This window comes from Phodopus roborovskii, unplaced genomic scaffold, assembly GCF_943737965.1.
Source record: "Phodopus roborovskii unplaced genomic scaffold, PHOROB, whole genome shotgun sequence".
In the NCBI taxonomy this organism is placed as follows: Eukaryota; Metazoa; Chordata; class Mammalia; order Rodentia; family Cricetidae; genus Phodopus; species Phodopus roborovskii.
The window spans coordinates 4,000,221-4,022,599 of record NW_026126651.1 but is presented as its reverse complement, the minus strand read 5'-3'; the positions used below and the strand labels follow the sequence as shown (position 1 = coordinate 4,022,599).

At 44.3% G+C, this 22,379-nt stretch overlaps 1 protein-coding gene across 1 annotated transcript in view; it reads left to right on the top strand.

Annotated features, from left to right (window-relative positions):
- Positions 1–17,786: 17,786 nt before the first annotated feature.
- Ano5 (anoctamin 5) overlaps positions 17,787–22,379 on the top strand; it is a 54,763-nt gene continuing 50,170 nt past the window's right edge. Inside the window, exon 1 of the mRNA XM_051174242.1 lies at positions 17,787–18,807. Within this exon, the coding sequence (XP_051030199.1) occupies positions 17,787–18,807 (1,021 nt within the window). The remainder of the gene's footprint in view (positions 18,808–22,379) is intronic.

Sequence of the window (22,379 nt, the reverse complement as noted above, 5' to 3'; positions counted from 1 at the left end):
CCACTAAAAGAAAGCACCTTGCAATACCGCTTCACTTTTGGATCCGTTTCTACAGCAACAACAGGGAGCAGAGATTAGAATCCCGTAGGATTCGCCAGGCAAAGAGCAGAAGAAAAACATACTATCTGGAAACGGGAGGAAAGGAATAGGGGAGGCCATTTAAGTAAAGACCTCATAACCTCACGGAGCCCTGCCTCCGGCAGGCTGAGTGCAGGAAACCCAAAGCCCCTTTCACACGGAGTCCCGGTGAAAAGCAAACCCCCATTCAGTGTGTTACAGTGTGCAACTGAGAAATCCGAAGCTGCCATCTGGCTCCTTGATAGCAGAGAACACAGGCACCCAGGAGCTCACAAAGCATAGGTTACTTTTATGCCACCTGGATGTTTGCACGAAGCGAAGCTTGTTTAAAGGGGAGGAAAATAGTTAAAAGCGGTTAAATAACAATTTCTGAGAACTTCGCATAATTTTCCTCTCCAAGTTCAGGTTCTTCCCTTCATCTGCCCCTCACTCTAGGAACCCTCTCTCGTAGATCTGGTTAGCCTAGCCCTTCTTCTGTGAGGATTCCTGGATCTAAACCATGGCACACACTGGGAAGGAGAGACAGAAGAATCAAGAGTTCAAAGCTAGTCTCCACTCCATAAAGCGCTCCATGGTAGCCCTCTTTGGAAAACAACAAAAATAAATAAACAAGCAACAACAAAAGCAAACTGTGGCTCAGGCCCTGAGCAGCTCTTGGGCTGGCAAAACATAAATTTGAAAAACATGGTATCATATTATTTCTCTTGGTGCCTAACATACCATAATACATCTATGTATGGGCACGGAAACACTTGTGTTTTCTATGTGTAATATTTGAAATGACAAGAAACAAAAGCCATAACAACCACAGCTGGTGTGTGAGTGTTAAGCATAACTCAAATGAGAGGAAAGCATATGCTGCCAGAATTTCCTTTGGGTGTGGATCTTGCATAGGGACCTCTTCCCGGTTCCTGATGAAATGCCTGTGAACTGAAACCTGAAAGTCCAAACCATGCGATGAATAACTAACGGCATGATTGGCCTGAGCCAGCTACACAGATACTGGGCAGCTGGTATCAGAAGGAACAGCTGCTTAGGTCACAACTGCTTGAAAGATGGCACAAGTCCCTGGGGCTTAATGCATCCACAGGAGCTCCAAGTGTTAAGGGATCGTGAATGTCTTCTTACATTTGACATGCATGTCCTGGTCTTTTCGAACAAAGCAGAGTTCATCTAAGGATATTCTATAGGATGTCACTTGGTGCTTTAAAGAGAAAGGAAGGAGTTATTTAGAGTCTATTGAATGAATTAAAGGGTGGTTGAAGGGATTCTTCCAATGATTTTATTTTCTCAGTGTGCAGTGTACTTTGTGAATTTACAGAAGATGGCCACTACATTTGTTCTTAATGAGGTGTGGTGCCGTATACTAAGGTCGTTCAGAAGACTATGCTATGCGGGCGATTTTGATTACTGTGATAGCTCAGAGCCTTTCTTCGCTTTTCAAAGGCAGGTGCCATGGATGATAACTGCCTCCACACAGTCGGAGCAACACCACCTAGCAAAGGTGGCTGTCGCTGTCAGTAACCTCTCCTTGGCATCAAAGCAGACTGACACTTCCACAGAGAGGTGACTAGTGTGTCTTTGATTGAGACAGTAAGCTTGATCCAGAGAGGCCTGCGGAGGTTACCTTATAGGCTTAACCCGCTTAGATGGGAGGAGAGAAGCATTCTCTCTACCACCTGTCTAGACACAGCTCAGCCCTTCTCTTGGGTTTGGTTACTTCTTAGGGCATTTTCAGAAGCCTACAGTCCCAGGAGCCACACACTTCTTGCCTTTATGCTGTGGAAACTGGCCTCTGCCTCCCACTGCCCACATCCACTCAGCCTGTCTCTAGGCAAGCTGTGGTCTTCCTTCTTGGATCCTTCTATGGATCTTTCTGGCTTGTCACACCCAAGGCCCAGCTGACTCTCCTCTCTGTCTCCTTGAGAGGCAGAAGATTTCGAATCTTCAAACCTCCCAGAATGTGAAGAGAAGCAGGGAGAACCCTGAAGGACACCAGGAGACAGCAGCCCTTGTTCTGCCACCACTACAAAAGCAGAGAGGGTAATCAGGGAGGTGTCGAGGCCGGACAGAATTCCCCAGGGCTCCATCCAATTGTCAACCTGAGGCGACCTAGAATCACCCGCGCCTCTGTGGAGGAGTATATTAGTTAGGTTGCCTGAGTTGGGAAGTTCTATCCACTGTGCAGAGACCATTTGTTCCCTGGGTGGGATCCTAGACTGTGTAGAGAAACCTGGCTGCACACTGGTGTTCACCTTTCTGTGCTTCTTGGTCATGGGTACTATGGAAACAGCTGCTGCTTCAGGCTCCTGCCACATTGACTTCCAGGCCAGGGTAGAGTGCACACCTGAGCCATGAGTCAAAATAAGACCTTTTCCCCCATGTCCCTTTTGTTGTGGTATTTTACTAGGGCAAAAGGAACCATCACTAAGATGCTCATTTTAGTACAAATATGTAACTACCTGCTTTTAGCTTCTGAATTCTAGCTGGTAAAGACCTTCGCTGTATCTAATCTTGAGTCTTGTTCTTGATGCATTCTTTCTAAGGTTTATTCCTCCTAGATCTTCAAGACTTGTGAGAGAAACACATTGTGACATGACAAGTTCATCAGCAAAGTCTAGGATAAACAAAATCACAAGTCACAATAAAGCAAGAGCAGAGACAGGGTCCAATCTCTAATGTCATTATGAGCCTTAAGTGAAAAGTCTGAAAATAATTTCAGGATGGTACCTAAGGGTCCATAAAGGTTTACTCTCAACATATGATAAAATCATCTCTTGATAATAACCACACAGTCTCTTCCTCCAGTAACAAATTTGTTTGTCTCTTTTAGACATGGTTTCTCGGTGTAACAGTCCTGGCTGGCCTGGAACTGGCTTTGTAGACCGGCTGGCCTCAAATTCCTAGAGATCTGCCTGACTCTGACATCCCAGTACTGGGATCAAGAGTGTGCACCACCACCTCCCAGCTTCCAGCAAAGAATTTAGCCTTCCCGAAATATTCTTCTCCCCATGACACTAAACACTAGAAATTATTAGTAGAAAAAAAAACATATTAGTTTACCTGTCTGCTTTTGTTCCAGTTGCTGTGAAATTAAAATGGAGAAACTCCCTGTTTTTATTTAAGATTTATTTCATTAACTTTGCATGTGTATCTGTGTGTGGGTATGTGCACATGAGTTTGGGTACCCGAACAGACCAGAAGAGGGAATTAGACAGCTTGGAATTGGAGTTACAGTCGCTAATGTCACTCAGTATGGGTGCTGGGAACTGAAAGGGTCAACTCTCTGGCTCCAAGAAGGGCTTAGTAACCAAGCATTGAAATTTACTCTTTGTTTGGTCTTATTGACATGTGTGTTCAAAATGGAAAAAAGATTTCCAAAGGAAAGTATGCTTTGGAAGCTTTGCTTTCTGGGTGTCTTTTAGCTTTCAGTCACTTGCCTAACTCAGGAAATAGTCATCAAACCCAGATTTATATAGTTCCTGCTTCTGAAATGATCTTGTTTGAGTGGAATTATACTGAGCTATACATATAGGGTGGTTCTAAGAAATGTGTTTTTATTAAAAATTAGACTCAGAAGACTTTACTTTCCAAATCAGTAAATTAAATATAAGGAGGTGATTGCTTGAATACACATATACCCTCATGGAGCTATATATATATGTAATTGCTATAAAGCACCAAATGAAACAATGCATAAAATTTAACTATATTATTAAATGGTTATGGCCAATACAATAATAATAACAAGACATACCTAAGAACACTCAGCTGTAGCTATAAAGCCATAATAAGAAGCTTCAAAAGGAACACAAATTCAAGATGAAGTTCCAAGGAATAAAATTCTGATTCCTTAAACACTCTGAGCAAAAAATAAAAGGCAGCATTGGATGGACTCCTTAGAGTCTCTCAGAGCATTCCATTTCTAATTTTGCAGAGAATACAGGAAAGAGAAGTCTAAAAGTTATCCTGGACAAGACAAGCAGGCAGAGGACTACATTTTGCCCTTTTTAAGACAGAGTCTCAGTCTACCGTCCACTCCCAAACTCACCATGTAGCTTAGCCTATCCTTAAAAAAATTATAGAAATCTTCTTGCCTCAGCATCCTGAATGCTGGGATGGCAGGCATGAGCTACCATGCATGAGTTAGATTGAAATTGGTTGTATTCCACACCTAGTATCAGCAATAGAGCAGAGAATGCAAGCTAAGTCCTTATATCAATGCTCAGTTCCACTGAGACATACTAAATTTAGTTTAAGGAGTGGGGTGGTAGCATTTTACAAAGGCCTTTTGACTAACCCATCTTACTCAAAATAATTTCTTATTCTTGCATCTTCTGGCAAAGACTGTTTTTACAACTTGAAAAAAAAAAAAAGGCCACTAGAGTAAGACATCTGCCCTCCCCCAAACACTGGGAGATGGAGTGGTACCTTACTTGATAATTATCTGATAAAGGGGTAATTTCCCTGTATTCAGAGACTAACAGGCAGCTTTTTAAGAGATGTAATTCCCAAAGGGACAGGAAATGATTTAGGATTACAACTTTTCTAAAATAAATAATAGTAGGAAAGGGGAGTGGGATCTCAGCTTCAATCAAATTGAGTTAGGACTACTGCTGTCACAGGACATTGGGGCATCCTGGTCAGGGGCCAGTTTTTGGTACACACACACACACACACACACACACACACACACACACACACAAAGACCTTGTGGGAATGTCAGAAATGGTAAATCCCAGAGACAACAATACATAAGCATGACAGAAGATAGCTAACGTCCTGGGAAAACCTCAGACAAGTTCTCATAGGCACTGGCTCCCATCCAGCAGTTAGAGTTTAGAAGTGAACACACATCTTCAAGAATAACAATTTTGATCTAATTCTACCTCAAAAATGGGTGCTGAGAATTTGCTCCAAACTGAGAAACCAGAATGATGGAGAGGAGGGGAAGAATAAGGTAGAAGTAAAGACAATACCCCAAGGATGCCCCTCACATACACTCTTTCAGACTGGATTTTCTTGGCTGTGTCCCCTCACTCCTCTACCATGAAGAGGGTCTTGTCCTCTGGACCACTTGCATTCTAGGAACTGTGTTATGACAACAAGATACACTGCGATCAGTCATCTGCTATTTCATCTTTAAAAGGTTTTGGCTCCTAAGATAGATGAATGCCTTTGGCACATTTCCTATGACAAGGACCAGCCACTGGTCACCTTGCACTGCAGACTCTGAGGAGCCATGGCAGATACTTTGTAGTTGGCTTTAAATGATGGCTTGATGTCACTTCTACGAACTGAGTAGAAGTATAGTCAGAGAGTAGATTTATCTGTGTTTCTTTTTAAATAATACAAGAACTAATTCCCATCGTGCCACGACAGTTTAAGATTTAAAATGTTCATTTTACACATGGGGATATATTGAAGTTTATGTTTTGTAGCTTTGGGTGGGGGGTTAATTAATATGGTGGTCACAACAATATTTACAACGATATTATCCTACTTTAAACAGAGAGAAATGAAGCTGCTGATCATATTGCCAGAGTATCACGCAAACATCAGCACCTCTGGTAGAAACAGAGCAAACACCTTGAGTGCTAGCTTTAGCTGTCTTCCTGCTTAGACGTAATTTCCAAGTGTGTGGAATTGCAGGACCCATCTATCACTTCAAAGTCAACATCCTGCCCTCAATGACCAATATGTGGTAACAGCATCAGTTTTAGGCAGCCTGTGATGTCAAAGTTCTGTGCAAAGGGGGAAGTCATCGTGCTCATACAGCTGCATGAAGTTCAGAGATGGATGGGAATGCGTCTGAGATGTTTTCTAAGTGTTTTTTTTTTTTTTTAAGATGGTGTTAAGGATGAGTTTTGCTATTTTCTCCCACTATAAATCAGTTTGCCAACATTTGTTCATTTCCTGTATATTCACAAGAAAATTTGTTTGCATTCCCTAAACACAAATTCCTGGGTAGCTTCAGATCCTACAGCCACCCACCCGAGTCCACTGATTAATAATGGACCAGATATCTGCTTTGATTTATTTCACAGCTAGTGTAAATACCACCAATTGGACAGCACAAAAGTCCTTTCCAAACATCACTAAAGCTACATTGGTTTTCCTGGCATTATTTCCTACCTGGGGACTTCAGTGAAGCAGACCCAGAGGGAAGATCATAATCAACATTGCACGTGTACTCTCAGGTTGAAGATGGATGTGAAAGGTAGAGCTGAGACAGAGTCCTTCTAACAGTCCAAGCCCTGTTTCTGGTTTCTGTTGCCTGCCAGTCTGTTATGAAACTGGGGCTCAAGACTCCAATATAGAACCTGACTTTTAAAAGTGACAGTGTCTTATCTTCAGGCAGAAAAATATCTTAATGAACATGGAGCCTTGAAATCAATCATGGGATCTGGAGAGGTCTCAAGGAGTCAGACACTGGGACCCAAGGAACCCACAGCACACCACGCCATGCCTCTTGGGCTCTCTCTTTCCCAGTGGCCACATGCTATATGAACAAGCATCTCCAAGGCTGCAGGCAGATTGCTCCAGCTGTGTTAGTTACTTTCCTCATTGCTATGACAAGAAACCTGGAAAAAGCAACTTAAGGAAGAAGTGGTTTATTTGGGCTCCCAAGTTTGGGGTTACAGTCCGTCATGGCGGGGAGGCATGCAGATGGGATGTGATGAGGCTGGGAACACTGTGCCTACAGTATGGAAGAGATGTGCTTTGTTCAGCTTCCTTTCTCTGTATTTTATACCTTATTTATTCATTGAGGATGTCATACATGTATATAAAATCTTTTTTTCCTGGATGTTTTATTTATATATTTATATTTTTTTTCTTATTTTACATAGGGATCCTAGTTCCCTCTCCTTCCCTCCCTTCCATGCCCTCCCACTCCCCTTCATCCCATTCCCCACCCACTCCACAGGGAGGGTGGTGCCTTCCAGGAGGGGTCATCAAAATCTGTCAAGTCATTTGGAGTAGGTTAACGGAGAATCCCTCCATGGGGAATGTGCTCCCAAAGTCCTTTTGTGCACCAGGGATACATCCTGGTTCCATTGTCTGAGGTTCCCTCAGACTGCCCAGGCCTTCCTCCAGATTTTCCTCTTTCAGCCCGCCCCAACTCCAGAAAGGGTGAGTAGGTCAAAATGCCATGGCCTCGCTGGGTTTCGTGGTCTCATGGACTCTGATGTCCCCTCTGTCCTTCTGAATATTTTCAAATGTTCACCAATTAGATCACTGGCTGCGTTAGTGTTAATGTGTTCAATTATGTTAGGAACAGATCCAGGGAATTTCAAAATCTGATTATTTACAGGGAGTAGGCAAGAGGACATTGTGCTGACTATCTGGAACAAATGTAAAATATCATTTCCATGGTTGCCTAATTAGAGTGAGTTAGTCCAGGAGAACAGACAGGACGCCCAGCACATTAGGTAGTTCACTCCCACACTCTGTCCGTACTGCTGGCCCACCCTTTGGTAAATGTCTAGTTAACTGATATTTCTCTTATTTTGGTCGTCTGTTCCAGACTAGACTCTGTGATGGCAAGCGCAGAGCTTTGGAATCACATACAAGAATGAAAAGTCCTTAGGTGTAGGGAAGCCGCACTGTAATTTATACAGTACTCATGTGACAGGGAAAGCTAGCTCCACACCTTACCTTCACCCACAAAAGCTCTTGTCAAGAGATGCGATTTGCAAGTGAAGGGAAGAGGTGTTTGTAGTAGCCAAGTCCTTGCCAGGGAATGTGTTAATGGCCACACCCACTTTGGGCGTGGCTTCATCCTCTGTTAACAGAGGGAGAAGGGGCTCTATCACAAGATGAAACTTGGCTAGGCAAATGGGGCAGGAACTCCTCGGAAACAACCTGCTCATCCTGCCCAGGTAACCGGAGGGCAGACGAAGGGATACTAATCTGTTTGTGAGTAGGTGATGTGCTCACAGGCGTCCGTATGGTGGGCAGTGCCATGAGCAGCAGTGGGTAGCGCGGGTCGGACCCCACCTATACTTCTCCACCTTCCAGTCACGTTTGCCTGAAGCCACGTCCAAAGGGGGTGTGGCCACTAACAGATTCACTGGCCAGGAGATGCTACTACAGGGGTTCATTTTCTGACTCTGTAAATGAAAATCGTCCCCCAACCCTGTAACTGTATCCCAGCAATGGCTTTTTTTCCCCCCCTCGCATTTGAACATGGGAATTTCGGGTGATTTTTAAATTCCACCACTAAATTCAATGTCCTGCAGGTCCTTCGATTTTTGTAACAGATTTGCAAATCTTTGAACCCCAGATAAACTTTGTTTGTATAGATAAAATTCACCTGCACCCGGAAACCTTAAAGTGAAAAAAGCCTGGGACAAAACTCATTGTGACCAACCCTTTGTAAACACCAGAGGGCACTAAAGAAAGCTGTAGAAATTGGCAGACTGGGCACAAACAGACCTCAGTAGAGGGATTAAAGACAAAGTCCAGATATGAAAGCACAGAGACCTCAGAGAAGTCCATCTATATAGAGTATCTGTGCTGCCTCAACACAGAGGGTGCATGTGGGTTGCAATCTAAGGAAACATGCTACTACCCAAATGAGATTAAAATTAAACTGATACCTGTGATCTTCTCTTAAAGAGATGGAGAAATCTGCATCTGAATTTAAGTAATCGTCTAATCCCTTCTCCTTCCTTTTGGCTATCTTCACGTCATGAAGTCTTCATTTCTGTCTCTGGCTACAGTTCACCCCTTGTCTCCACCACCACAATAGAGAAGTGAGAAGTGTCAATACAGAAAAGTAGATGCTCCTAAACCACTGGGTATTCCCAGAGTATATACTGAAAATTGTTGTTATTACTAGAAGTCACGAAATGCAGAACCAGACAAATATATATTTATAGCAATGAATGCACATAATGTTAGAGCAGGTCCACAATAAAATGAAATTTAAAAAAAAAAACAAAACCATGGCGTTGGTGTGAAAATATTGGCTTTAGAAAGAAGATTGATCTCTGCAGGCTATTTTTTTTTTTTTTTTTTTTTTTTAAGGAAAGAAAAAGGGGAAGCTATAAAGTTAGGAGGGGTAGGGATGGATCTGGAAGGACTTAGGGGGAAAATTTGGGGCTGAATATAAACAAAACATGAATGTCTCAGAGAATAAAATATTATATAGAAAGATAACCCTTTTAACCATATCTGAATATAATGTACATATAATATAGTTATAAAGATTTTCTTAAAACTAGCTGGGCATGGTGGTGCACATCTTTAATCCCAGCACTTAAGCAGAGGCAGGTGGATCTCTGTGAGTTCAAAGCCAACCTGGTCTACAGAGTGAGTTCCAGGAAAGCCAGGGTTGTTACATAAAGAAATGTTGTCTTGAAAAAGAGAAAAAGAGAGAGGAGAGAGAGAGGAAGAAAGGGAGGGAGGAAGGAAAGCTATTTTATAACTCTTCTACCTACTGACAGCTTGATTATATAAAGTAATAGAAAAAAATTGTAAAAAAAAAAAAAAAAGCAATGTGTTCTGCTTTCTCTCCTTTTACTCATCATACTAATAGCATATGCCTCTGTATTCTTCTTGTAGTGAATGGATTGAAATCCACCAGTCCACCAATGCCACTTTAATTTGAGCCTCTGGCCTCAGTTTTGCCCGTCAGGGACAACCCCACTGTACTCTTGACATGCCCTGCTAGTTGTTAGATTTCCTTTGGGCACATCCTTACATGGCAGTGTCTAAAATGTGTATGTTTTCTCCTGAGAAACTGTAGAAGCTTCCAAGTCAACAATACAGGCCCCCCCCTTGCCTCCCACTTCCTATGTGCCCAGCCCCTGTGCTGAGAGTGGGAAGTCCCATTCCTACATCATCAGCGTTCTTTCAGAATCCCAGGAACACATGCTGGGCATGCCACCAACAGCTCATGGGCTTTACAGCCCTGTCTGTTCTTAGAACATAGGGACTGGAGAATAATGCCCAAATTTTCCTTTATGTATGTTCAAAATCATTTGAAAGAAAATAAGTCATTCAGTTAATACTTTTATTTCCTTCAAAGTAGTTATATTACTGAATTTTTTTTGTACAAAGATGGTTACATTTGATTAAAGTTGGTTTAATAGAAAAAGCAAAATTGAAGATCTTTGTGTGCTTATTAGTGTATTTTAATGTGACTCCAAATTAGAAACTTTTTCTGTCTTGTTTTTTTTTTTTTTTAATAATGCTTAACATTTTAAGAGCTTTTGTAATAGTATTCGCTTATTTTGTGTATAAGTCTAAGTTTGTGGGGGGGATGCACGCCAGAGTGTGTGCATTCTTTCCTTTTACCACGTGGGTCTGAAGGTTTGAATTCAGGCCATTGGGTTTGGTAGAAGCACTGTTACTGGCTGAGCCATCTTACTAGCCTTCAGAATAAATAAATAAATAAATAAATGAATAAATAAATAAATAAATAAATAAATCTGTAATCCAATGTATAAAATAAATATCTATTTGTATCACTGATACAAATAAATCATGGAATAGATTCATCAGAAGCAAGGGGCAATTTTTTGATGCTGAAAGATTCTGAATAACTTAGGTAGTTCCTTAGTCTTGAGGAGGTGGAGCATGGCTTCCTACCCTAAGGTTAAGCCGTATATTGTAACTCCCTTCCAAATGGTACCAAAATATGGAATTAAAGGAGCTGCAACCCTCACAGGACTGGGCAAGAGCATCCTCTTGTTAAAGGGGGCAAGGGATCACCGGGTGGCGGATGAAACCCTTACCCTCCTCACCCACCTGGACTTAAGTGATGAGGGCAGGGAGAGGCACAGGGCATACATCTGTAGACTATTACCCTTCTCTTATTCTAAAGTACTAAACCACGATTGCTGGAAGATTTTCAAAGTCTCGGAGACAAACACCTCATAATCACACCAAATCAAGCTGTGGCGCATGGAGGTGTATGATAGGCACCAGGCTGTCATCCATGCACTAAGAAAAATACATGTATCAAGCAAGTCAAGTTCAACCACCTGTAACACATTCTCCCTCCCTTCCTCTCTCCCTCCTTTCCTCACTCTCCACCTCTCCACACTTTCCTACCATCATCGTTTATCTTTCCTCCCATGATCTGATTGTCCGAGCATCTTTATGCTCCAGTCAAATCTACCACCACTAGACTAGACTATGATCTTCATAAGCATATCGTTGAGCCACTTTTAAACGGCTTATCTATAAAATGGGAACAACACTAATAATAATACATTTCACATATCTCGTGTCCATTATGGAAGGACAAAGCAAAAAGCTTTGAACTATGCCTCCCAGAGACAACCATGGCATCCTTTCTGCCTGATGTACAAAGGAAGTATGGAGATACTTATAAGGGATGACTGTTACTGTCTAGAGCCTACTGGGGTCCTGATCAGTTTCGTTTTCTCTGCCAGCTAAGAAATTAAAAGGCAGGAAAACTTCTCCAGCCCAACAGGTAGGAGTGGAAAAATAGTGAAGACGGCAAACAGGAGCAGACAAAAATCAGTGGTTGAAGGCAGGCTTTGATTGGGGTGAGGAAACACATACCACAGCTGACGGAGAAGACAGCCCTGCACAACACAAAGTAGGAGCGCAAGAGAAAGGCCAGCTTCTCCCTGAGGTCTGGGCAGTTTCAAGTCTTTGAAGGGTCTTCGGGTTGGTCAGCTTCACAAAAACAAAACAAAACAAACAAACAAACAAACAAACAAAAACAGAATGGCTGATTGGCCCAAGACTATTGCTTAAACATGTCCTAATCAGACCTTGTACTTGTTGAGCCAGTCCATCAGAGTATGGGCCCTACTGGTGGGAGCAAAGGCCCACAAGGCTTGTGCTTTTAGCTGTCAGGCTTCTGTCTCGGGTCATGTAGGTGAGATAGCAGCCAGCCATCTTGGGAGTTCGCCATCTTTATTATCTAGCCAATGGCCCCTCCCCCATCTTTCTACCTACCAGGAAATCTAACTCCTCATCCCTCAACAGGGGTGGGGATTCGTTCCTATTATTAAGTTTGGGATATGCAGAGGTCTTTAGCTTGAACCTTACCTAATTCTCTTTGCACCTTCCCCCTTTAGAAAGACCATCACGCCCATTTCAAAGCTGAAGAAACTGAGGTCTCATAATATTTACATCTCAATTAGGATTTTAAAGCTACTCAATGGCACAGCCTTGAGTTAAACTCTACACACACACACACACACACACACACACACACACACACACACGCCTTTTTCCCCTTGTTCCTCAGGCTTTGCCACTGTCTAGTCGTTAAATAGAATCATGTAAAACATGTGTGGAATGGGCCAAAATTAGCCAAATTTGGTAATTTGTATTGCTCAATGTGTCTTTAGAAATGTTTGCAGAGGTCATCAAAACGCTATGTTTTAGAACAATTTTATTAGAGTTTAAAAGGAAAATCTCCATAGCAGGCAAACTGTAAATCCTGGCAGATTAAATGGGAGAAAGGTGAAGGAGAGAGAAATCTGTCATTTATAAACAGCCACATGGAGGAAAGGGAACCGAATTAACTTCATAGAAAAGGAGTGAGAAGACCTTGAGCACCTCAGAATGCAAGTCTAGGCTTTGGCAAGTATTCAAGAGAGGGAAAATAGTCAAAAGAAAAACAAGCTTTCTTCATGATACAGAAACGCAGGTGTATCACGGAATAAATAAGGATGGGGAAAACAGACAGGCTGATGGATGTTCCTTCAGGGAGAAATCACTTACAACAGAGACAGATGACCGCCAGCAGGTTCCCGTCCAGATGTCTCCAGATGCTGACTCCGACCGGGTAGCAAGAGAGAGCCTCTGGGGTCATGGACTCCAGACCTAATTCTCCCAGATGACTTCCTCATCTGTCCCCACCCCCAATGGGCGTGGTCGGTTCAACAGGTAAATATCTCACACACAGTCATTAGCATGGCTGGAAATAGCAAATACCTAGCTGAATGATTGCAGAGGGGCATACTGGGACAGGAATTGTCAGGATTTTTGTTTGTTTGTTTTTTCTTGGTAGTTAAATGCCTAGGTCTGGCTGTGCACCCAGGCCTGAGACTGATCTGTCAGAGGTGTCTGATGATTAAAGTGGGTAGCGATGACTTAACAGAAGTACAACGCACTGATTGTAAACACTTCCTCGTTGCCTTTGGAGATGATTTTCCTATGACAGGGCTGGACTAGAGTCCTGCTCTCCGAGTCAAATGAATATATAAGTAAGTAGGGCAGGGCTCCTGTGAGACCTTTTTTTTTTTTTTTTTTTTTTTTTTGAGACTGTTCTTACAAAGAGGAATTTGCTAGAAGGGACTAAATAAAGATAAAGAATTTGATAAGTAACTGTCTCCTTAAAGTATAAAATTACAACCCACAGCAGGCTCAATTGAAAGCTTGCCCAGCATCTGGAGAAATCAAATAACATTCCTGCCACTTCGAATGCCCCTGCTAAATACTGTGCTACCATTGGGTGGAGAACACACATGAAGAATTAATTAGGGTAGATAAACCCCAGACTTACCTGCTGGGTCACTGAAACTCTTTAATTTCACTCACTTGCTACCATTTACTGGCATTGCATATAAACGATAAACCTTGTGTGTCTTTATTTAGACATATTTTATAAGAATTCTGACCAATTTCCTTATACATCAATTGTGTGTTTTCCCTAACTTGAAGCTCTTACATTTTATTCAAATTTGGGTTTTATTTTTTTTGTTTGTTTGTTTTTTTGTTTTTGTTTTTGTGTTTTGTTTTTTGAAACTCAAGTTTCAAGGACACTTGGGATTTTAATAGTAAGTATGTTTTGAGGAGCCTGAATTGGCTGAGAGCTTATTTGAATCTAAGCTTGAGGTCATCCTTTGACGAGTGTACTGATTTAATGAACACTCTAATCAACACGAGAGTCCATTGAGTATTAAGAATCAGTTCCAGTATTCTAAGCAATGTTTGTATTGGCATTTTTATGTGTTATGTACTTAAGTTTTTAAGTTCGGAAGCCTTTGCATTTGTCCCACGGATTGTAGGAATAGGACATACTGATAAAATCAATCTCCTTGCAAAAATTAAAGGTATTAGTAGTAAAAAGTTACAGCACTTCCTCAATAATAACAAGTACAACAGAATGAAGACATCTTTTGTTTTATTTATTTTCAAGGTTTTTCAAATTTTTACATGCATACATGTATGTGTATGTACACATGTATGCAGATGCCTAAAAAGACCAGGATAGGGCTTTACACTTCTTGGAACTTGGAAGTTCCAGATGGTTGTGAGCCACCTGACATGAATGCTGGGAACTGAACTCAGGTCCCCTCTGTTGTAATTTTAAAAAGCAAGCAGTACGTAAGAGAGATGCCACATGACAGAGTTTGGATGGAGGGTTTTTTTTTGTTGTTGTTGTTTTTTGTTTGTTTTGGTTTGTTTGTTTTGTTTTAAATCCGGAGAAAGTGAATGGGGAAAGAGGGGAGGGGAGGGGAAAGACCAACCTCTGGGGACAGAAGCAACAGAAGAGAGTGGTAGACAGGTGGGGGAGAGGGAGGGGGAGAGAGAGAGAGAGAGAGAGAGAGAGAGGGAGAGAGAGAGAGAGGGAGAGAGAGAGAGAGAGAGGGAGAGAGAGAGGGAGAGAGAGAGGGATGGGAAGTGAGCAGGACCCTTTAAAAAGGGAACATAGTGAATGTGCACAGGTGGTGCTCTTAGTGGCTGCAGCTGAGGGTGTGTCCTGTCAGAACCCCAAGGACAGGCCAGTACAGATGCCTGAATACTAACACTCTCCGTGAGCAGCAAGAGCTCTTAACTACCAGACTGTCCACCTGGCCCTGGTTAAGTGAAGACTACTAAACAACCTTGTGCAGGATGAATTGTTTTCTTCATTTTATGGAGAACAGAGCTGCCACTCAGAAAGGTTAGGAGACACAAAGGCATACAGCTAAGATGTGAATGGGCTAGTGTTTGTAACTGGCTCCTCTGAGCCATCGAGTGACCGAACCCCCATTAGATAGGGATGGGGACAGGAGCAGGAGTAGAGAAGAAAGGATGAATCTGGGGCAGTTCCCAAATTTCCCATTGTGGGTCAGGCATTTTAAGATAAATGACCAAATAAATAAATAAATAAATAAAGGTCTAGAAATGATTTTAAAACACTCAACAGCATCGACTGGCTTGTTTCCACTTCAAAGAGTGACGAGAAGATGACAGACAGCCTGTGCTGTCAGGCTCTCCTGCATATTGTTCCTTTTTTTTTTTTTTTTTTTTTTTTTTTTTTTAAAGTATTTATCCTCTTTTCGGTCCCAGATTCCTAAATGCCTTTTTAAGGATTGCAGTCACGGAGCCTGGAATGAGGCATGCTGTAGAAAGACTGCTCAGGGACACGAGGGTTGGGACTAGTCAGACAGGAGCAGAGAGAGACAGAGCTCAGTCACTGACTGTTCTGAACCTCACGGGTATCTCAAGGGCTGTTGACTGCACCAAGCTCCCTTTGTTCCCACACTCCAGGGTCAGCCTGAAACTCCTATCACAGCTACCAAAGTGTGGCAGAAGTTGTTCTCCGTTACCTCACGTTTCATTCCTTTTCTAGGAGATGGTCTGGGATCTCATTCCTGAAGCAGGAAAAGGAACATCCTTTTCTTGGGGTGGTGGGTTGGAACCAGGCTAGTCTTTATCAGAGAGAAATTTCCCATCACATTCTGAAAAGTTAATGCACAGGCTCAGAGGGCCATTTGGTGGGGCACCAGCTTATAAAGGGTTCCACAGTTTAGGCATCTCCTCACTTTGTGCAGGCAAAACCAATGCCACTATATAAGCCTCATCACAGATGCAGCCCACTATTTGCTTGTTGGTGACGGGTGGGACTAAAGTAGGGTTTTCCTTGGTGCCAGAAGCTGCCTTTGGAGATGGCATGTCCTATGGATCCAGTCCCTTCCCTGCTGCTATCATGATCTCCCTTTTCGGCCCAGTCACCTACTACTACATCAGTAGGAAGATGGCCTCCAGAAGCCATGGAGCCGGTTTCAGCTGCACCATGGGCTGGGCAGGCCCTTAGGGCCTGCTCTACCAGAAGCCCCACTGTACAAGTGACCTTGAACCATTGCTCCAGAGCCCAGCCAGTGGAGCTCTCTTACAGTTGTCAGTTTCAAATGTGGTATGACAAGCTGGTTCAAGTTCCTGCTGTGTCTTCTCTGCTATGATGGACTAAAACCTGTAGGTTCAGTCAAAGCCTCTCTCCTCTAGGTTGCTTTTTGTCAGGGTATTCTGTCTTAGCAAAAGAAATGAATTTAGGGAAAAAAAAAAACAGCAGCTACATAGTATAAAGGTTAATCTTGATTGACATCATGTCTGGATTTAGAATCACCCAGGAGACACATCTTTGGGTGTTTCTGTGATGATGATGCTGTCAGAAAGATTTAACTGGCTAAAGTGTGTAAGGGGAGGTCAATGAGTAAGAACCAAACAGTTCTGCCATAGTTATGATTATAGGCTGAGGGGCCATTTAACATATCAAAGCATACACGGCCACCAGGTTCTCCCAGCATCCCTCAGTCTCTACCTGTTTCAGGGTCTGGCTCTCATACTCTACCCTCTACCCTGAGCTCTCCAGCCCAGGGACTGGGCTGCCCTTCCCCCAGAGCTCTTCCCTGTGTAATTGAGACATTTTTCGTTACCTGCCCAGTTTGGACATCTGACCTCCTTGACTGCTACAGTTGGTTCCCGTTTCCCCCTTTTTCTTTCCTTCCTCCTCTCCCTGAATGGCCCAGCTCAGTATGGTCATCTCTACTCTGGACTCTCCCCAATATCTCTGCCTCTACCTACAGTCTCCCTTTTATGCACAATAAACTTTCTCCTCCACCGTACCAAGAAGCAATCATGCCCTTCCCTTCCCTTTCCTTTATATTTATGTATTTATTTAATTTACAAACACATCTATTGCTCGCCTTATCCACTCTTCAAACACAATTGCAAAATATGTCAAGGAGAGAATTGTTCGAAGCCTTAAATCGTTTGGCCACGCCTGAGGTGTTTTCAGAAAGTCAGTGGGAGAAAATCTGGACTGTATACAGAATTAGAGAGCTCGGTCCTTACAGCAAAATCCTAGCCATCCCGGAATCTCTAGAAGGTGATTGTCCATTTCAGAGCATTCCTGGAACAGAAAGATACACCGCAGCCGTGCAACCAAGCCACACACTTTTCTTTAGTTGATTGTTCCTCAGTTCTCGAATCACCCCAATCTAGCCCTAGACGGCGACTGGCCACTGCATTGCCAAGGTGCTCTGCTCAGGTGCGTGACCGGCTCACCTTCAGCCCATCACTCACCGCTTACCCTGTATCACTACCTCCTCGTTACTATAGGGCTGCCAGGCCCAATTCAGAGCAATTTGTTCCCCGGGGATTCCTCTGCTTCATTTTCAAGGTTAACATTCTTCCTAGCCAAGAGTCTTCTGGAACCTTGGAGAAGACCCGTCTCACGCTCATGCCTTAAAGGGAGTGAGATGCTTTAAGGGAAGTGATTCTTTTTCTCACCCGACAGAAAATAACCCCCAACTGGGAAGAAGGTTTTGCCCTAGCAGGCCTCACATTGAGTGGAGGGCCAAGCAATCCAGGGGAACCAGGCCTACCAGTAGGCTGAGGCTGCCCATCAGAGGGGACGTGAGAAGGGCTGGAGATGGCGAACTGTGGGTACCTGCCCTGAGTGGGTGGACCGGTGGAAACGGGAAGCTCTGAGCCTGTCGAGTATGGAGCAGGAGGATCAAGATGGAAGGGAGCCAGCTGACTCCCAGGAGCCCGCAGGGGCTGGGATCCCCAGGCAAGCTGTTAGGGTGGAGGGGCCAGAAGTCTCTGATGATGTGGATGTGGCCAGGGCCTCTGAGGAGGCGAGACAGGGAGAGGGGCCTGAAGTCTCCTCGGCTGTAGCCATGTTGAGGGTCCCCGAGGGGACAAGAAGGGTGGGAAGACCCGGAGTCTCCAGCGCAGAGAGGCTGTCTGAGGAGGACCAGCTGGAAACCCTGCAGGAGAAAGGAAGAAGGCTGGGGCTGCTGAGGGTCCAGGAGGCAGAAACTGGGGCGGAGTCCGAGCTGTCCGGAGAGATCAGCGAAATGGTGGTCCCCAAGGGCAGGGCGCCAGGCAAGTCGAAAGGGAAACGGAGGACTCGCCAGCATGAAGTGGATGAGCAAGACGATGAGCAAGACGGGGAGCGGCAGAGTGTGGAAAGCTATTTCGGCCAGCCTAGCCAGGAAGAGGAGCACTACTTAGAGCCCTACTTGGAGGGGACGGTGCGGCGCTATCGCTCGCGCACAGTGAAACGCAAGGGCTTAGCAGCTGACAATCTGCAGGGCGGCCGCAAGAGCCAGGGCAAGTACCGCCTGGAGAGGAAGCCCAGCATGAGGGCCCGCGCCGAGTCTCTGGCTTCCGGCCGCTCGCCCTTGGCACATCGCACGTCCCTGGCGCCTCGCTCCCCTCTGACTCCTCGCTCATCCCTGGCTACTCACTCGTCTGTAACGCCACGGGTGTCCCTGGTGCCCCGGGTGTCCCTGGGTCTGGGCTCTCACTTCTCTGGCATCTTGAAGGAAAGCTCCAGCTGGATACAGGAGCCAGAGCTGGAAAAGCGGCGGCCTACCATCCGCTTCAGCCTCTGCCCCAGGTCATCTCGCCGCCTGTCGCAGCGGTCCGACGGCCGCTGCCTCTCCTTCATCAGTGCCTTCAACGAGCTGGCAAAGATGGGCGACCCGGACCTGCTGGAGATGGTGAAGGAGGAAGGTAGGACCGCAGGCCAGCGCTCAACAGGCGCGTGAACTTGCTCCGCGAGCGTTTTCTGGGGGACGTTGGCAGCTGTGGGTCTCTGTCCCGGGGAAGTTCGCAGTGTGTGTGGCCAGCCCCGCGCTGCGCCTGCCAGGCGGTGGGTGACATTCTACGTCCCCCGGTGCACCTGCGCGCCCCGGACCTGCAGCCTGTGACTCCCTAGGGTATCCCGGCTCCTTGGACCCCACTGACCCCGAGTGATTGGCGTGGTGTGGCGCCCTGGCCAGGGGAACCCACTCCTGGCAGGTTCTGTAAGGGGCTGGCTCTGAGATCTTCCTGTCAGCTCTTTGCAGACCTTCCGACAAGTTTTGAGATTGTGATTATGGGATGGGCAGACCTTTAGGTCTAAAAGCTCTTGGGACCTAGTGTGTGTGTGTGTGTGTGTGTGTGTGTGTGTGTGTGTGTGTGTGTGAGACAACTTGAACTGAAGCCTTACTTCTGTTGAGAACAGTTTTTAACTAAGGTTTGCACTGACCTACATTCTGTCAATGTATTATTTAGTTAATGCATTATTCCTAAACATACAGTTTTCATGCTAGAATCACCAAGCCTCAATTCTCTTAGTAATTCTGGGGTTTTGTTTGTTTGTTTTTTATCCTTGTCACATTATTTAAATATAAAAGGTGTTGGGTGTTGGAAGAGGGGAGGGTAAGACCTCTCACTATGTTGCTGAGCCAGACTTCAAATTCATGGCAGAAATCCTGTCTTAGACTGGTGGCTGGGAATAAAGGCAGGAGCCACCACCCCTGCCCCTCCAAAAAAAGAAAAAAAAAAATCATTAGAAGATACAAATGTAGTCTTACTAGTCCGTCTTAAAGGGACCAAGAAATCAGGGAATAGTGTTATTCCCACCAACCCTTTATTTTTCTTTTTGAAACAGTCTCACCATGTAGACCAGGCTAGCCGAAAACACACACAGATATCTGCCTGCCTCTGCCTCCCAAGTGCTGGCGGTATTCACACTTCTCTCTTCCCTTCTAAAAACAGCCTTTTATTGAGACATAATCTTTATCCCATAAAACACACCAGTTAAGCATTGTGGTTAATGGTTTTTGTTTACCATTGCCATAGAGTCATTTTATATCATTTTCATCATTTCAGCTGATAGGCCTCTATGTAGCCATTCCCCATCCCTAGCCACAGGCATCTGTGCCTCTTGTCTCTGTGGATTTCCTTATCTCAGATATTTCAAGTAACTGGGACCATGAAGTTTGTGCTGTGTGTGAAACTGGCTTCTGTCTTTTGATATGTTTTTGAGGTTCAGTCACATAAAGCACCGTTCCTTTTATTTAACAAGTGCCATTTCACTGTGGAGTAACACCACACTCATTTGTCAAACTGTGGACATAACGCTAATTTCCCCCTTTATGCAATGAATGATACAGCAATGAACATTCATCTGTAAGTTATTGTTTACACATTGCTTTTCATTTTTCTTGAGTCTATCACAGGAACTCTGTGGAACATGCAGTCACTCTGTATTGACATGGCCACAGTGTTCTAAGTGTCTACATAGTTTTTAATCCCAGAGTGACTCCCATTTTCTTCTTTGAAGGAAAAATATGAAACAAGAATATACATGAGATGATATTTTCTGGGCAATAAAGGAAAACATTTCATTACAGCCACATGGAGATGGACCACTTCAGACTCTCAGGCATGTGCAGCTTGATGTGGTTTAGTCTCGAGGTAAACCATTTATTTACTAGAAGGTGTGGGGTTAGCAACCATCTGGCATGAGGACACGTGTAGCTTCTGTCCCCCTAAGAAGTTTCAGAACATCCCTGCAGCTCATCTCTTTTTGTGGCAAATGCCACTGTGGTGTATGTTTCCTCATGTAATTACAGTTAGTTCTCTGATTTGGATGGAGGCAGGAGAAGATTATTTTGATGGGGACTCTGATGTCTGCATCCTGTCCATGTCTCTGGATCTGGCAGCAGGACACTAAAGAGAGCAGAGACTCAGAAGCAGAGTTCCTTGGACGACTCTTGTTTCTCTAGGCATGGAATCTGAAAGCTTTGGTGCGTTGGTCTGGCTGCCCATTTGTCCTAGTTGCTTTTCTATGGTGTGGAGGGACACCATGACCAAAGCAGTTTATAAAAGAAGACACTCATTGGGGCTTATACTTCTAGAAGCTTATAGAGTCCATGCCCATCATGGCAGAGAACATACCAGAAAACATGACATTGGAGCAGGAGCTGAGGCCTTACCTCCTGAACCACAGGCATAATGCAGAGAGAGAGAGAGAGAGAGAGAGAGAGAGAGAGAGAGAGAGAGAGAGGACTAAATGGGATTGGTGTGATCTTTTGACACCTCAGAGTTCACCTCCCGGTGACACACTTCCTCCAATGAGGCACACCTCTCAATCCCGAGCAGGTCCACATGGACCAAATTCAAGTATGTAACCCACAGCAGCCATTCTTATTCAAATCACTACACCGCTGCCTTCGCTTCTGTGACTGCTGTTGACAAGCTGGCACTGGAAAAAGTAGATTAAAAGTTTAGCATTGGAAATGGAAGTTTAAAAGCCGGATGAAGGTCATATTATTACAGCTATCTTAAACGATGTATCTAATAAAACCACATGCCCCTTAGTCGTGAGGTTACTTAAGTTCCCATACTTAAGTTGTTAGTTGCTCTAAGAAATCTGCTGTTAGGTGATTTCAAAGGCCTGGGTGGTAGGGCACAGTACAAACTTGGGAACACTAATCCATCTGTGGTCTGATACAGACTGACTAAGACACTGTTGATGGTGCCACATGGCTGTGTTTTATTTTGTGCTGCTGGTAAGCATGTAATGTGAGATGATCTCTTGGCAAACATAGGGGCTATTTGGGGCTTTGGTTTTGCAAGAGAGCATGTTCTTGGTAAGGTACTTTCCACAGAAACTGGTCACTCAGTCTGTACTGGCTTTCTTTTTTAGTGTGAGAATGATGATTCTCCTCAGTGGTTGGTACCACCCTTCCCAGCTCTGGCTTCTTGTGTACAGCAAGTCTCCAGTGGTGGTGGAAGCTCCAAGTGATCACTGGGAGCTGGCTCCAAGTTTGACCTCCTAAAGACACCCACCCCTTTTTCTTTTTTAATATTTGGAAAAATGTTTTCATTTATTTAAGTGGATTTTTAATATTTGTTTATTTTTACTCTATATGCATGAAACTTATACCTGTGTGTATGTGTAGCTCATGCATACATGATGCCCTCAGAAGCCAGAAGAGGCCGTTGTATTCCCCAGGGACTGGAGTTACAGATGGTTGTGAACTGCCTTTGTGAGTGCTGGGAACTGAGAGCCTGATCCTCTACCAGAGCAATATGTGCTCTAAACTGCAGCGCCAACTCCCCAGCCTCTCTCTCTCTCTCTCTCTCTCTCTCTCTCTCTCTCTCTCTCTCTCTCTCTCTCTCTCTCTCCTTATGTGTCTGCCATGTGTGTACATGTTCCCATGGAGGCCAGAAGAGAGCCTTGGGTTTGTTGGATCTCGGCTAACAGGCATTTATGAGCTTCCGGATATGAGTGCTGGGAACCTCGGTCCTCT